Source organism: Haematobia irritans, chromosome 2, assembly GCF_050003625.1.
Source record: "Haematobia irritans isolate KBUSLIRL chromosome 2, ASM5000362v1, whole genome shotgun sequence".
Lineage (NCBI taxonomy): Eukaryota > Metazoa > Arthropoda > Insecta > Diptera > Muscidae > Haematobia > Haematobia irritans.
In genome coordinates this window covers 33,663,504-33,679,241 of record NC_134398.1, presented here as the reverse complement: position 1 = coordinate 33,679,241, position 15,738 = coordinate 33,663,504, and the positions used below count along the sequence as shown (strand labels likewise).

Sequence of the window (15,738 nt, the reverse complement as noted above, 5' to 3'; positions counted from 1 at the left end):
ATTCGCCTTTTTTGACAAAAACTCGGCCACCACTTGTGTAAATTGCTCTGTACCCAACATTCTTTAAAGTTTTTGCATAATTAAACAAATTTAAGGTTTCGCGACTAAGAAAGTCGTTGATAAATATGTTCTTAGTTTCTTCATTTTCCTTTAATTTATTCTTTGCTATCATTAGAGCTTCTTTGGATTTCATAGAATCAAATTTAACTACAATAGTTTTATTTCCATTTTCTTGTCTTTGCTTCAAAAAGTAAGCTTCAGAAATTGAATTCTTCTCAAGTGTAATTCCAACATTTTGAGTTACTTTCAATAATGTTTCTTCAGCTGACAATTCATTACATTGCTTTACTCCTCTAATAATACAATCACGTTTTACTCGTTCATCATTTAAAAATTTTAAAGAATCCTTTAATTCATGTACTTCTCTCTTCAACGCTTTATTTTCTTTTTCTACTAATTCAATTTTCTTTTTATTTTCCTTAACGCCGTTCATTATGTCATCATACTGCCTGGACATGAAGTTCATTGTATCATGCAATGCACTCAGCTGACTTTTTACTTCAGCCCTAAGTGATGCCAATTCTGATTTTATTGAGTTATCATCATTGTTGTTTTTTTTGCTTTGGTTATCGCTATGTTTATTTTCGCATATATGGCATACAAATTCTTCTTCTTCATTTTGTAACAAATGCTTGAATTGCCGTTTGTTTAGCTCAGTGCAGACAACATGAAAAGTGTTGTTGCATTGATCGCAATCTATGCTTTCTTCATTCTCTTCTACTTCCAACTTACATTGAATGCAAATAATTGTTTTACTCTTTATACTGCGTCTCGTAGCCATCGCTCAAATATTCCAAGTACTATATACTCTGGATGATCCAAAAAACCAATACAGAACTTTGAGGTGACGATAAAATCGTTGGAAAATAATAATTTAAATTTTAGTTTTGGAGCTTAATAAAAACCAAACCGTCTCACTACTAGGGTTGCCAACTTTAGTTTTTTGATCGCGCTATTTTTTATAGACTTTCTTCAATGAGGTCGAAAACGAAAGCCAGATGGTTGAACATTTGAATATCGTTTATGTGACAGTCAAAACCCATATTATTTTGGTTTCGTTGAATCCGTTACGGTGATTTTTAGGTCAGAATTATTTTAGACTCGTTAAGAGCTGTGCTAAACTTGGTATAGATGGGTCTATATTTTAATACAGCCCCCATATAAATGATCCAACGATTTGACTTCTTGAGGGCATGGAAGCAGAAATGTTCATACTATTTGCTTGAAATTGGAAGGGTTTGTGTTCTTTTGTTTTTTTTCATAGCTGTGCTAAATTTTGTTTTATAGCCCCCATAAAGATATATTTCTCGATTTGAAGTCGTGAGTGCGCAGAAGCCGTAATATTCATCCGATTTTCTTGAAATTTTAAATCGAGTGGTAGTTTAGAATCTTTGGGAGCCTTAAAGAGAAGTTTTTATGCCTGCCATTTATAACGAAAAGTTTGTTTCAAGTTATTCAAGAGACGCTTGTAAAAATCGAAATTTTTATGGGTTTACTAACTTTGTCATTCCGTTTGTAATACATCGAAATATTGGTTTCTGGATCGTGGTGAAAGCTGAGTCGATCTAGCGATGTCCGTCCGTCCGGCTGTTGAAATTACTCTACCTTCCGAAAGAAACAAGCTATCGACTTAAAACTTGGTACATGTAAGTTGGGATGTGGCCATATCGGGCCATATAAACTGACCCCCAGATTATACAGACTCCAATTTTCATTAGATTCCTTTAAAATTCCTTACGTGGTGTTAGTATATGGCCTCCAACAGCCACGCAATAAAATGGTCCATAGCGGTCCAGAATTATATATAGTCCCATGTAAGTCCCAGATTTGATTACCCGAGTTTAGGACTCGGATAAGCTGAAATTTGGTAAGTGATGCTAATAAAGGGTGATTCTTTTGAGGTTAGGATTTTCATGCATTAGTATTTGACAGATCACGTGGGATTTCAGACATGGTGTCAAAGAGAAAGATGCTCAGTATGCTTTGACATTTCATCATGAATAGACTTACTAACGAGCAACGCTTGCAAATCATTGAATTTTATTACCAAAATCAGTGGCAGAAAATCCGCTTTTTTATCGACAAATTTTGTTCAGCGATGAGGCTCATTTCTGGTTGAATGGCTACGTAAATAAGCAAAATTGCCGCATTTGGAGTGAAGAGCAACCAGAAGCCGTTCAAGAACTGCCCATGCATCCCGAAAAATGCACTGTTTGGTGTGGTTTGTACGCTGGTGGAATCATTGGACCGTATTTTTTCAAAGATGCTGTTGGACGCAACGTTACGGTGAATGGCGATCGCTATCGTTCGATGCTAACAAACTTTTTGTTGCCAAAAATGGAAGAACTGAACTTGGTTGACATGTGGTTTCAACAAGATGGCGCTACATGCCACACAGCTCGCGATTCTATGGCCATTTTGAGGGAAAACTTCGGAGAACAATTCATCTCAAGAAATGGACCGGTAAGTTGGCCACCAAGATCATGCGATTTGACGCCTTTAGACTATTTTTTGTGGGGCTACGTCAAGTCTAAAGTCTACAGAAATAAGCCAGCAACTATTCCAGCTTTGGAAGACAACATTTCCGAAGAAATTCGGGCTATTCCGGCCGAAATGCTCGAAAAAGTTGCCCAAAATTGGACTTTCCGAATGGACCACCTAAGACGCAGCCGCGGTCAACATTTAAATGAAATTATCTTCAAAAAGTAAATGTCATGGACCAATCTAACGTTTCAAATAAAGAACCGATGAAATTTTGCAAATTTTATGCGTTTTTTTTTTTAAAAAAGTTATCAAGCTCTTAACAAATCTCCCTTTATATGCTTTTTACTAATCACGCAATAATTGGTCCATATCAGTTCATAATTATATATATCCCCCACACACACCGATCCCCAAATTTGACTTTGGAGTCTGATGGAGGAATAAATTTCATTCGAGGTTCATAATTATTTATAGATTCCTCTGTGTTACCACAACCCAAGAATTGTGGAAGACAGTCTTTAGTAGAACTTACTATGCAATCTGTGGTGGAGGGTACACAAGATTCGTCCAGGTCTAACTTATGGCTTTGGTTTTTCTTATTCTTTTAGCACTACCAAAAAAAAAAAAAAAAAAAAAAAAAAAAAACAAAACAAAACAAAAAATGAACGTGCTATATTCTATGATCACGTAGTACTTACTAAATCTTTTTCTATATTTTCTCATTTTCTTTTACCGTCAACTCTTGGAAAAAATTCTCCATCGTCCATGATTCTTCGTATGCCATATGATTTTGGTTTTAATGGGACTTTTTGTGATTTCTTTTCGGAATGATGTTTTTGTGTTTCACGGATGAATGTCTGCTGCTGGAACCATGTTTATTATAATGCTGTACGTTTGCTGCGTGCCCCACCAAACAATGACCAATCTTTGATATGATGGTCTGGACGATGATAATGATGATGATGATGGCAAACTAAACCAAAAACTAACGAAAATGAAATCTGACACAGAAATGTATGAGATCTCTCCATATGCCACATTTAGTGTCAATGGTGGTCGTACTGGAGCCCCGGCCAAAACACCAACCAGAGGTGTGGCTGCCTCACCCATGGACTATACAATGCAATTCAAAACATTTGGCCATCCTGAAGGAGAGAATCTAAATGCCACTGCATATCCTTTGTTACCATCATCCGGATTTGGCCATGTCAAATCGAAATCATCATGGCACAAACAACGATACTACAACACCGATGGTAAGTGTATTGGAAAAAGGAATTTCACCAATTAGTGTTGTCGTTGAAAAGAGGAGAAGACAGAGAGACAGCAAAAAACCGATTTTACTAAACTGTGTTAATGGTCACAATGCAATTCAAAATTTTTTTCTTCTTCTTTAAATTCTCTTTTAGATGAATCAACGCTTAGCAAGTCAATGACCATGGCGATTGGATCTCAGACCGGAGGTCATTCAAAGAAATCTTCAAGAGGTGATGGTGCTGGGGGTGGAGGAGGACGCAGCAATGGTAGCAATGGTGGTGGTGGTAATAAAAGCAACAGTAGTAGCAGTGGTATAGGTGGAGGTAGCAGTGGTGGTGGCGGGGCCAATGGTGGCCATACCAATGGCAGTGGACATTGTGAGTCCGAATCGGATACCAGTATTAGTCCAAGTACTGAATTTTCGAATATGCCCACTTATAGAGTTCCTTGTAAGTCGCGCAACAGTGATGGTCGTAGTGGAGTAGGTGTGTAAACCCACAACCAACAACACAACACACAACACTGCATACCAACACCAAAAAAAAAAAAAAAACTAATAAGGCACAGTGGTTTCAAGGGCATGTTGTTAGACATGTGATTTTCAAGATACAAAGAAGCTAATGTGGTCGCTTCGACCTATTTTAAAAAGGAAAAGTAGATATTTTAAAATTTTGAGAAACTGTTTTTATTGGTTTCCGATCCCATATAGACCATGAGAATGTCTTAATAAGACGATATAGCGTAGTCTATATGGTCCCATTTTGTGATCCTCCTATACTATTTAATAATGGACCTGTTGTGCTATCAAATCTGTTATTTTTTGGCAATTTGACTTTCCGTTATTTTTTGATGTACATATTTGACCTTGGAAACCACTGCCTCTCAATCTATACAAAATAAAATATAATATTCAAATACATTCTTCATTTTTCATTTTCTTTTTTTTTCTGCATGGCCTTTTCCCTCCGCACAGATATGTTTCGACCCGATTCATCTACAGAATCAAATAATGATCAATCATCACCCATCGATAGACGTATGAATGCTCAACGCTATGGCAAAGATCACTCATCATCGGGAGAAAACAAACGCGGTAGCGGCAGTGGCAGTGGTGCTGGTCATCGTAATCGCAAACATCATCAACAGCAAATAAATGCTAAGGACTCGCTAGATCGCCGTCTACATCCAGGCAGTAACAACAGGTAGTTCAGGTACCTAAACCCCAAACTCCAAACAAAATTATGAAAGTAAAATAAATGTCCATTGCCATTGGTTTTTTGTGAAAAATTGAAATTTCCAAAAGAAAAATCAAAATTTAAAAAAATCGTAAACTATTACGGATGTTTGGGTCATTTCAAAATTTTGTAAAAAAAAGAAAACAATTGCATGTGCATGATTTGTATGATTTTTTGTTTTATAATAAACTAATATTGTGAAAAATATTCATGAAAATTATAGGATTTTGAGTTGTATAAAATTGCAAATTATTTGTTCCTCAGTACCAGGAATTATGTTATTACGTTTATTATATTGAAAACAAAAAAACAATGATATATTGCCATCATTCCACTTTTTATTCGCTACACCATTGTATGGAGGCTATACAAAATTTTACTACATAACGCTGAAAACGTATTAGCCAATTACCAACTGTTTATGGGAAGTGTTATTACACCCTATCTCAAATTCCCCTTTTTGAGATTGTAGAGGCTATAATTGTTTACCTAAATAACCAGAAACATTAAATCATATTTAGCATATCATATCCGGCCCAATAATTTTTAGTCCTAAAATACTTCTAGATTTCTAATTTCAAGAAGACAAATTGGGAGATACGTCTATAATGGGACTATAACAAAACATCGACAGGTACACACTATATTCGACACAACTTTTTTGTGATCCTACATAACAGTTTGGCTGATAAGTCCCCGGTGTAACAAAGAAAAACACATTTTTTTATCAAAATTCGTTTTTATTATTCAACATAGCTCCCTTTAAGAGCGATACAACGATTATAACGACCTTCCAATTTTTTGATACCATTTTGGTAGTACTCCTTCGGTTTTGCCTCAAAATAGGCCTCAGTTTCGGCCATAACCTCTTCATTGCAGCCAAATTTTTTCCCTGCGAGCATCCTTTTGAGGTCTGAGAACAAGAAAAAGTCGCTGGGGGCCAGATCTGGAGAATACGGTGGGCGGGGAAGCAATTCGAAGCCCAATTCATGAATTTTTGCCATCGTTCTCAATGACTTGTGGCACGGTGCGTTGTATTGGTGGAACAACACTTTTTTCTTCTTCATATGGGGCCGTTTTGCCGCGATTTCGACCTTCAAACGCTCCAATAACGCCAAATAATAGTCACTGTTGATGGTTTTTCCCTTCTCAAGATAATCGATAAAAATTATTCCATGCGCATCCCAAAAACAGAGGCCATTACTTTGCCAGCGGACTTTTGAGTCTTTCCACGCTTCGGAGACGGTTCACCGGTCGCTATCCACTCAGCCGAAAACGCTCCAATAACGCCATATAATAGTCACTGTTGATGGTTTTTCCCTTCTCAAGATAATCGATAAAAATTATTCCATGCGCATCCCAAAAAACAGAGGCCATTACTTTGCCAACGGACTTTTGAGTCTTTCCACTCTTCGGAGACGGTTCACCGGTCGCTGTCCACTCAGCCGACTGTCGACTGGACTCAGGAGTGTAGTGATGGAGCCATGTTTTATCCATTGTCACATATCGACGGAAAAACTCGGGTGTATTACGAGTTAACAGCTGCAAAAACCGCTCAGAACCATCAACACGTTGTTGTTTTTGGTCAAATGTGAGCTCGCGCGGCACCCATTTTGCACAAAGCTTCCGCATATCCAAATATTGATGAATGATATGACCAACACGTTTCTTTGATATATTTAAGGCCTCTGCTATCTCGATCAACTTCATTTTACGGTCATTCAAAATCATTTTGTGGATTTTTTTGATGTTTTCGTCAGTGACCACCACTTTAGGGCGTCCACTGCGTTCACCGTCCTCCGTGCTCATTTCACCACGCTTCAATTTTGCATACCAATCAATTATTGTTGATTTCCTTGGGGCAGAGTCCGGAAACTGATTATCAAGCCAAGTTTTTGCTTCCACCATATTTTTCCCTTCAGAAAACAGTATTTTATCAAAACACGAAATTCCTTTTTTTCATTTTTTCACAATAACAAAAGTTGCTTCACAAAAGACGCTCTATCTCACAAACTAATTGACTTACAGACGTCAAATTTTGACACGAAGCATTTGAAGGATGGTAAAATAATATGCATTTAATACTAGCGACGCCATCTATGTGTCAGACCGGGGACTTATCAGCTAACCTGTTACCTCTAGGTTTCCAATATCAATCAAATTGGAAACCCAAGACCCCTAATCGAGGGGTCACTTTTTATGGGCGACTATATCAAACCCTTGACCGATATATCCCATCTTTGGAGTTGATTTTCGAGCAAACGGAATGACAAATTTGTTATACTCCCATCACAATTCTATGGTGGTGAGTATAAAAACATACGGCATTCAGAAAGTCGTGACATAAGTCAATGACTGTAAGCCAACGTTTTTTAATACCAAGTTTCCACTAATTGACACATGATATTTCAGAAAAATTGAGTCCAATAATGTTCAAATGGCCCAGGCATTTGGTGGTATGGTTAATTTCGCTCTAATTACGATGAATCCACTTAGAGAAGCAATGATACCCTCGTAAATGTCACTAGCATTACTGAAACCATAGCTGAAAAACTTTTTAATTATTTGGTCGCAACTGGGATTAAACTCGTGAACCTTTCAATTCAAGGCGGAAATGCCATCCATGGCTCCCAAAAAAATCAAAAAATATACGAAATTTTTTTTTTAATTATAGTCCTCTTGGTTAGGCCAATCTCTTATCAGATCACTTCCGCAGACCAAAATGAATTTATGTTATACCAAATTTCACAAACAACAGCTCTATGCTTGAAATTTTCTTAAAGTTTTATTTTAGAGATGGGTACAGGAACGGTTGCTATAGTTTGTAGAACTCTACCAAAAATGGTATATATTTTACCGTTTGGTACACGCAGAGAAGGAATATGATCACCTCAAACATTTTTTAATTGCAAAATGTTATTTTTGTAAGGTGACCATGTAACATGTTTGTCACTAAAATGTTATTTTCTCGTCAAATATAACCTGCTTGCCGAAATCATGATTTCCGATAAAATAACATGGTTGCGAAAACCATGTTACATGGTCACCACCCAAAAATAACATTTTCTCTTAAAACATGTTTGAGGTGATCATATTCCTTCTCTGCACCCAGAAAAGGAATATGATCACCTCAAACATGTTTTAAGACAAAATGTTATTTTTGGGTGGTGACCATGTAACATGGTTTTCGCAACCATGTTATTTTCTCGGAAATCATGTATGTGATTTCGGCAAGCAGGTTATATTTGACGAGAAAATAACATTTTAGTGACAAACATGTTACATGGTCACCATACAAAAATAACATTTTGCTCTTGAAACATGTTTGAGATGATCATATGGCTTCTCTGTGTGTGGGTGTAGATTGGTAGAATTTTTGATGGTTTGAATAGATTTAGCAAAAAAATTGGTGAAGAGAGAATTTCACCAATGTGTTATCACAATGGACTGACTAGTCTAAGTGAGCCTAATACATCGGGCTGCCACCTAACCTAACCTAACCTAACCTAACCTAATCTAAATTAAAAAAAACATTCCTCTCCAGATAAAAGGTACATCAATTCGCTAAAGAAATAAAAATTTGTACAAATGTCCTATAGAAATAAAATTTTGACCAAAATTTCTATAAAAATAAAATTTTGACCAAATTTTCTATAGAAATACAATTTTGATCAAATTTTTATAGAATTAAAATTTTGACTATTTTTTTCTACATAAAAATAAAATATTGACCCAATTTTCTATAGACATAAAAATTTGTTAAAATTTGTATAGAACTAAAATTTTAACAATTTTTCTACATAAAAATAAAATATTGAGCAAATTTTTATAAAAAAAAATTTTTGACCAAAATTTCTGTAATACTAACACTTTGACCAAATTTTCTATAGAAATAAAAAATTTTCTATAGGAATCAAATTTTGAGACAATTTTCTATAAAAGAAAATTTTTGTTAAAATTTTTATAGAATTAAAATTTAATTTTTTTTTTTTTCTATTTAAAAATAAAATCTTCACCCAATTTTCTATAGAAATAAAACCTTGACCAACTCTTCTATAGAAATCAAATTTTGACCAAGTTTTCTATAAAAATAAAATTTTGACCAAATTTTTTATAGAAATAAAATTTTGAGAACATTTTCTATAGAAATAAAATTTCTTTTTGTTTGGTATTGTTGGTTTTGTTCTTTAAGCATTGTTGTTGTTTTTTATTGCAGCTTAAAACCATACATTGACTAAACTACAAGTGTAGCTTAACCAACAGAGGAAAAGAATGTTTGTCAAATTTATTTGGGCAAAGCCCTATAGACTGCAAGATGGTTGGATGGACGCACGTTTCGGAATTACCACATTCCGCATCAGCATCCTCTACTTGCAGCAAAACTATCAACCAATTATCAGAATAAATTCAGGCAGTTCATTAAACCCAACAATGAACCACATTTGAACCTCCCGAACAAAGGTTTTGTATGATAGCCGGCTTGTTCGAATTTATTTCGGCTTATGCCGAAATAAATTCGAAACAAACATATCTCTTTTCCTATGCCACTGTCAAATCATCGATTTGAATTCAGTTGGCTGTGTTTATTTTGAGCATGCCTCGTCCTCTTTTTCTATTTTTTGAGAAAATTTTCTATAGAAATAAAATTTGTATCAAATTTTCTATAGAAATAAAATTTTTATCAAAATTTTGATAGAATTAAAATTTTGACAAATTTTTCTACATAAAAATAAAATATTGACCAAATTTTCTATAGAAATAAAATTTTGACCTAATTTTCTATAGAAATAAAATTTTGACCAAATTTTCTATAGAAATAAAATTTTGACCAAATTTTCTAAAGAAATAAAATTTTGACAAATCTTTCCATAAGAAGAAAACTTTGAGAAAATTTTGTCCAGAAATGAAATTTTGATCAAATTTTCTATACAAATAAAATTTTGATCAAATTTTCATGGAAAATTTTCTTCAAATGTTTATAGAATTAAAATTTTAAAAATTTTTTCTATTTAACAAAAATCTTGACCCAATGTTCTATAGAAATACATTTTTTTAACCAAATTTTCTATAAAAATAAAATTTTGACCAAATTTTCTGTAGAAATAAAATTTTGAGAAAATTTTCTATAGAAATAATATTTCTATAGAAACAAATAAATTTCTATAGAAATAAATAAATTTCTATAGAAATAAAATTTTGAGAAAATTTTATATATAAATAAACTTTTGACCAAATTTTCTATAAAAATAAAATTTTGAAAAAAATTTCTATAAAAATAAAATTTTGACCAAATTTTCTGTAGAAATAAAATTTAGAGAAAATTTTCTATAGAAATAAAATTGTGATCAAATTTTTATAGAATTAAAATTTTGACAATTTTTCTATATAAAAATAAAATGTTGACCCAATTTTCTATAGAAATAAAATTTTGTTCAAATTTTTATAGAATTAAAATATTGACAATTTGTATACCCCCAGCATAAGATGGGGGTATATTAACTTTGTCATTCCGTTTGTAACACATCGAAATATTGCTCTAAGACCCATAAATTGTGAAATTGTGAGTCCATCTGAACATGTCCGTCCGCTAACTTCCGAACGAAACAAGCTATCGACTTGAAACTTGGCACAAGTAGTTGTTATTGATGTAGGTCAGATGGTATTGCAAATGGGCCATATCGGTCCACTTTTACGTATAGCCCCTATATAAACGGACCCCCAAATTTGGCTTGCGGAGCCTCTAAAAGAAGAAAATTTCATCCGATCCGGCTGAAATTTGGTACATGGTGTTAGTATATGGTCACTAACAACTATAAAAAATTGGACCACATCGGTCATTAATTGTATATAGCCCCATATAAACCGATCCCCCGATTTGGCTTGCGGTGCCTTTAAGAGATGCAAATTTCATCCGATCCGGCTGAAATTTGGTACATAGTGTAAATGTATGGCCTCAAACACCCATGCGAAAATTGGTCGAAATCGGTCAATAATTATATATAGCCCCCATATAAACCGATCCCCAGATTTGACCCCCGGAGCCCCTTGGAAGAGCAAAATTCATCCGATTCGATTGAAATTTGGTACGTGATATTAGTATATGGTATCCAACAACCATGCAGGAATTGGTTCATATCAGTCCATCATTATATATAGCCCCCATTCAAACCGATCCCCAGATTTGACCTCCGGTGCCGTTTGGAGAAGCAAAATTCATCCGATCTGGTTGAAATTTGGTACGTTGTGGTAGTATATGATATTTAACAACCATGCCAAAAATGGTCCATATCAGTCCATAATCATATATAGGCCCCATATAAACCGATCACGAGATTTGGTTTTGGAGCCTCTTGGAGGAGCAAATTTCATCCGAGTCAGTTGAAATTTGGTACATTGTGCTAGTATATGGCCATTAAAAACCATGCCTAACTAGGTCCATATCGGTCTATAGTTATATATAGCCCTCAGATAAATTGATCCCCATTCACACAAAAATTGGTCCATATCAAGTTGATAATTGTATATAGCCTCCACATAAGCGACCCCCATATTTCAATTCTGGCTCTCTACGTAGACTTACCTACACATACTTTTTTGTCTAATATATACCACGTATGGACTAACTCACAATTTAGAAAACTATGTTAAGAAGTTTTAAGATACCACAACCCAAGTAAATCGATTGTGGATGACAGTCTTTCGTAGAAGTTTTTACGCAATTCATGGTGGAGGGTACATAAGATTCAGCCTGGCCGAACTTACGGCCGTATATACTTGTTTCTATATAAAAATAAAATGTTGACCCAATTTTCTATAGAAATAAAATGTTCAAATTTTTATAGAGTTAAAATATTGAAATTTTTTTCTATATAAATATAAAATCTTGACCAAATTTTTTATAGAAAAAAAAATGTTCACCAAAGTTTCTATAGAAATACAATTTTAACCAAGTTTTCTATAGAAATAAAATTGGCGACCGGACATATCCCCCAACGGACATTTCGCCCAAAATGATTTTTGGGCGTTATGACCTAAAATGGGGCGGTCTCATCGCCCAATTTTAGTTTGGGGTTTATGTCCTCCCTCATCGCGGTCATATGTCCCAAAAAATAGGCGGTCAAAACGCCCAATATTTTATGGGGAAAATAATGTCGGAATACAAATCAAAAACTGTCCTAAATGAAGTAGTTTTTATCCCCAATTTTGGTTAACTAAATACGTACGGTATTTAATTCCAAATGCCGTAACTAGAAAGACAGTGCAGATCTCGTGGTCTATAAGAAAATTAAGGAGAAAATGGTGCAAAACGCTCCACAAAGTCCGCAAGAACTTGCCAAATCAGAACATATGAGTGAATACTAAATGTGCGAAAGTGTGCCGGAAAAGATATTTTAGCAAACCACTATTGTGGAAGCCGATTTGGCATACAGTCTCTTTGTGTTCCAACCCAATAACTGAAATAATGAATGAATGAAATATGGATGATGGAGATGCTATTGTTTTATTGATGTCCCTTTTTCGGTCGTTGTTAAATTCATCACATTCAGTTCGTCCTCAAATCCTAGCGACTTTCAGTTTATTATCTTGTTCTAAACATTAAAATTGGAAAGAGATGAGATGATCGATTTGCTGCTGATGGGTACTTGAAATAAATCGCGCGCGCGATTTTTTTCAAGTACCCATCAGCAGCAAATCGATCATCTCATCTCGTTCCAATTTTCAGTTTAAAATACATAATTTTCAATTCAGCATTTGTCTGGTTTGTTCAAAAGAAAAAAAATATCAATTTCCGAATTTTCACGTTTCAATATATAAATTCAAATGTCTTGGAGGTTAAACCGACCTATTTCACGTGCGAAATAGGTCTTCGTAGTGCCACTTTAGCTGCTTTTCCATTTCAATCGTACGCTGAGAAGAAAAATGGTCAAAAATTCTGTTGCAGTCAAAAACAATTAAAACAAACGATGAAGCCAAGATATGCTAGTTTTACATCTTCTTCCAGCATATACAATAAAAGCAGGATTCGATATTTGTCAATAAGAGGCATATATATCTATTAAATATTAAAAAAAAAAATAAATTAATGGATAGATGAAGTAATCATATCTAGCTTTTGAATGATTTAAAAAAATACACTTTGTTATTTTAAACTATTGTTCATATTCAATTATATTCAAACGGTCATAACACCCACATTTTTTTATGGGGCTTATGACCGCGATGAGGGAGGACATAAAGCCCAAACTAAAATTGGGCGATGTGACCGCCCTAATGGAGGTCATAACGCCCAAAAATCATTTTGGGCGAAATGTCCGTTGGGGGATATGTTCGGTCGCCATAAAATTATGACAAAAATTTCTATAGAAATAAAATTTTGAAAAAGTTTTCTATAGAAATAAAGTTATGATCAAATTTTCTTCAGAAATAAAATTTTGATAAAATTTTCTATAGAAATAAAATTTTGATCAAATTTTCTATAGAAATAAAATTGTGATGAAATTTTCTATGGAAATACAATTTTGTTCAAATTTTTTTAGAATTAAAATTTGAAAACTTTTTTCTATATAAAAATAAAATCTTGGCCCAATTTTCTATCGAAATAAAATTTTGACCAAATTTTCTATAGAAGTAAAATTTTGATAAACTTTTCTACTTATAAATAAAATTTTAGAAAAAAATATTTGACAAAATTCCATATTTTAAAAAAAATTAATTTTCATACCGATAGGAGAGACGAGTCATTCATTGGAGGAAAGAAAAGACATTTGTTTCATACTAACCACAAAAAATTGATCAGAAACTTCAAAATATCCTTTTTTACTTTGGTAGATATGTGGTAAAGTTTTCTTCAATGTTTGGTAGATGATTTTTGGCACGATTGCCAACCGCGGCCCATGTTGCTATCGTGGGCACAATAAATTTTTAACACATTTGCTGTACATGGTGGCGTATGAAAAATGTCTTATGACATTCACATGAGTCATACGCCACATACACGCAGAGAAGGAATATGGTCACCTCAAACATGTTTCAAGAGCAAAATGTTATTTTTGTATGGTGACCATGTAACATGTTTGTCACTAAAATGTTATTTTCTCGTCAAATATAACCTGCTTGCCGAAATCAGATACATGATTTCCGAGAAAATAACATGGTTGCGAAAACCATGTTACATGGTCACCACCCAAAAATAATATTTTGCTCTTAAAACATGTTTGAGGTGATCATATTCCTTCTTTGGGTGTAGCACCACGAAAATTATGATTTTTACGAAGAAGGCTTAAGTCTTGTGAATACGATTACTCCATGTTCGAAATCTCCATGTTTTGATATTTCATATCAGTCTTTTCATGCAAATGGAAATTTCAAATTTCCAAAAGAACGATTTCAATCGTGGGGTATTTCGTTTATTTTTGGATACCAAATGGAGGCATAAAGACATAAAATATCTATCTCAATACATTAAAGTCTTCACTCATTCGATATTTGTAATTTTCCAGAATGGAAATCATACAGAAGTTAGATTTAAAATGTCGAAAAGAAAAACTAGGATCATAGTTGGATTGTGGTATCATTGGGTTTTTAGGAGGATATGAAATATTTTATATGAAATTTTGTTTTTCAAGATTTTCCTATTGTCTTTTTCATACACAAGTGAAATTTGAAAGGTATCACTCTACATTTAGCGTTTTTGTAGAATTATGTAGATCACATAAGATCCAGCTCTTTAAATTACAAGGGATATGGAAATTTATTATTTTTTTTAATTTACAAAATCAGCTTCAAGAATAATTCACTAAGCACCAACATTTTCTGGTTTCATCTTTCTCATTCACAGTTTAGACAGTGAGCTTAACAATTCGGAAACATCAGCCTCCATAGCGGCGACCATTGCCGCCATGACCGGGGCAAATAATATGGGTTTTCGACCACCTTCCGGTTTCATTGATTCACGAGAATTCAGCGAAGCCGAATGTGATCACGAGCAACGAGCATTGGACTTGGAAGTGCAACGTGTTATGGAAAATAAAGATGGCCAGTTAAGCAAAGTGGACCGGGAGGAATTAACCTCACTGTTGGCAAGATATCATGAAAAGAAGGAACAGGAACGACAAGAATTTACCATACATGTCTAGGATACGGTAAGAGGTGGTAGCTCCACCAAATAACCCACGGTTAAATAGTTAAGTTAAATTATTAAAAAAAAAAACTAAATGAAAGCTTAGAAGTTGAATTCTGTTAAGAGATGACGAGAGAAGACTTTGTAAAATATAATGAAAATGAAATTTTTTTGGGTATGAACTGATAAGCTGTGAAAAGGATAATTTAAAATAAATATATAGATATATGGAAAACTAAAAATATGAAATAATTCTTAATTAAAACTGTATAACTTTGAAGTGAGTCTAATTATGATAGGCTTAAATATGAAATTGTATGGAATATATTAAAGCCAAACTTTAACCAAGACACTAAAAGACTAAACTTTTTTAAGGACATATTTTTTTATAATAATTTTATAAATATTTATATATAATTTGTAAAAACAACAGTACTTCAAAAATATATCCTTTGCCATTTTATTATACAATTACTTATGTAGATACTTTTTATCTATGTTTAAATAGATCTGTAAAAATTATTATTATATATTTTTTTGAAAACCCGCATTTATATTTATGAAAATCTGGTTAGATTCAAT

The 15,738-nt window shown here is 33.7% G+C and overlaps 1 protein-coding gene across 1 annotated transcript; it reads left to right on the top strand.

The window, feature by feature from the left end:
* The first annotated feature begins 3,556 nt into the window (after window positions 1–3,556).
* Window positions 3,557–15,435, top strand: LOC142224517 (uncharacterized). The gene is made up of 4 exons (XM_075294297.1): window positions 3,557–3,800; window positions 3,954–4,286; window positions 4,775–5,003; window positions 14,875–15,435. Exons 1-4 carry the CDS (start codon window positions 3,557–3,559, stop codon window positions 15,170–15,172), a joined length of 1,104 nt encoding a protein of 367 aa, XP_075150412.1. The 3' UTR covers window positions 15,173–15,435.
* Window positions 15,436–15,738: the final 303 nt, after the last annotated feature.

Bases quoted from the DNA above. Each gene is read 5' to 3' on its own strand.
- LOC142224517 (XM_075294297.1), top strand. From the start codon at position 3,557: ATGTATGAGATCTCTCCATATGCCACATTTAGTGTCAATGGTGGTCGT. The intron at 3,801-3,953 runs GTAAGTGTATTG...ATTCTCTTTTAG, and splicing joins ACGATACTACAACACCGATG to ATGAATCAACGCTTAGCAAG. The intron at 4,287-4,774 runs GTGTGTAAACCC...CCCTCCGCACAG, and splicing joins TGATGGTCGTAGTGGAGTAG to ATATGTTTCGACCCGATTCA.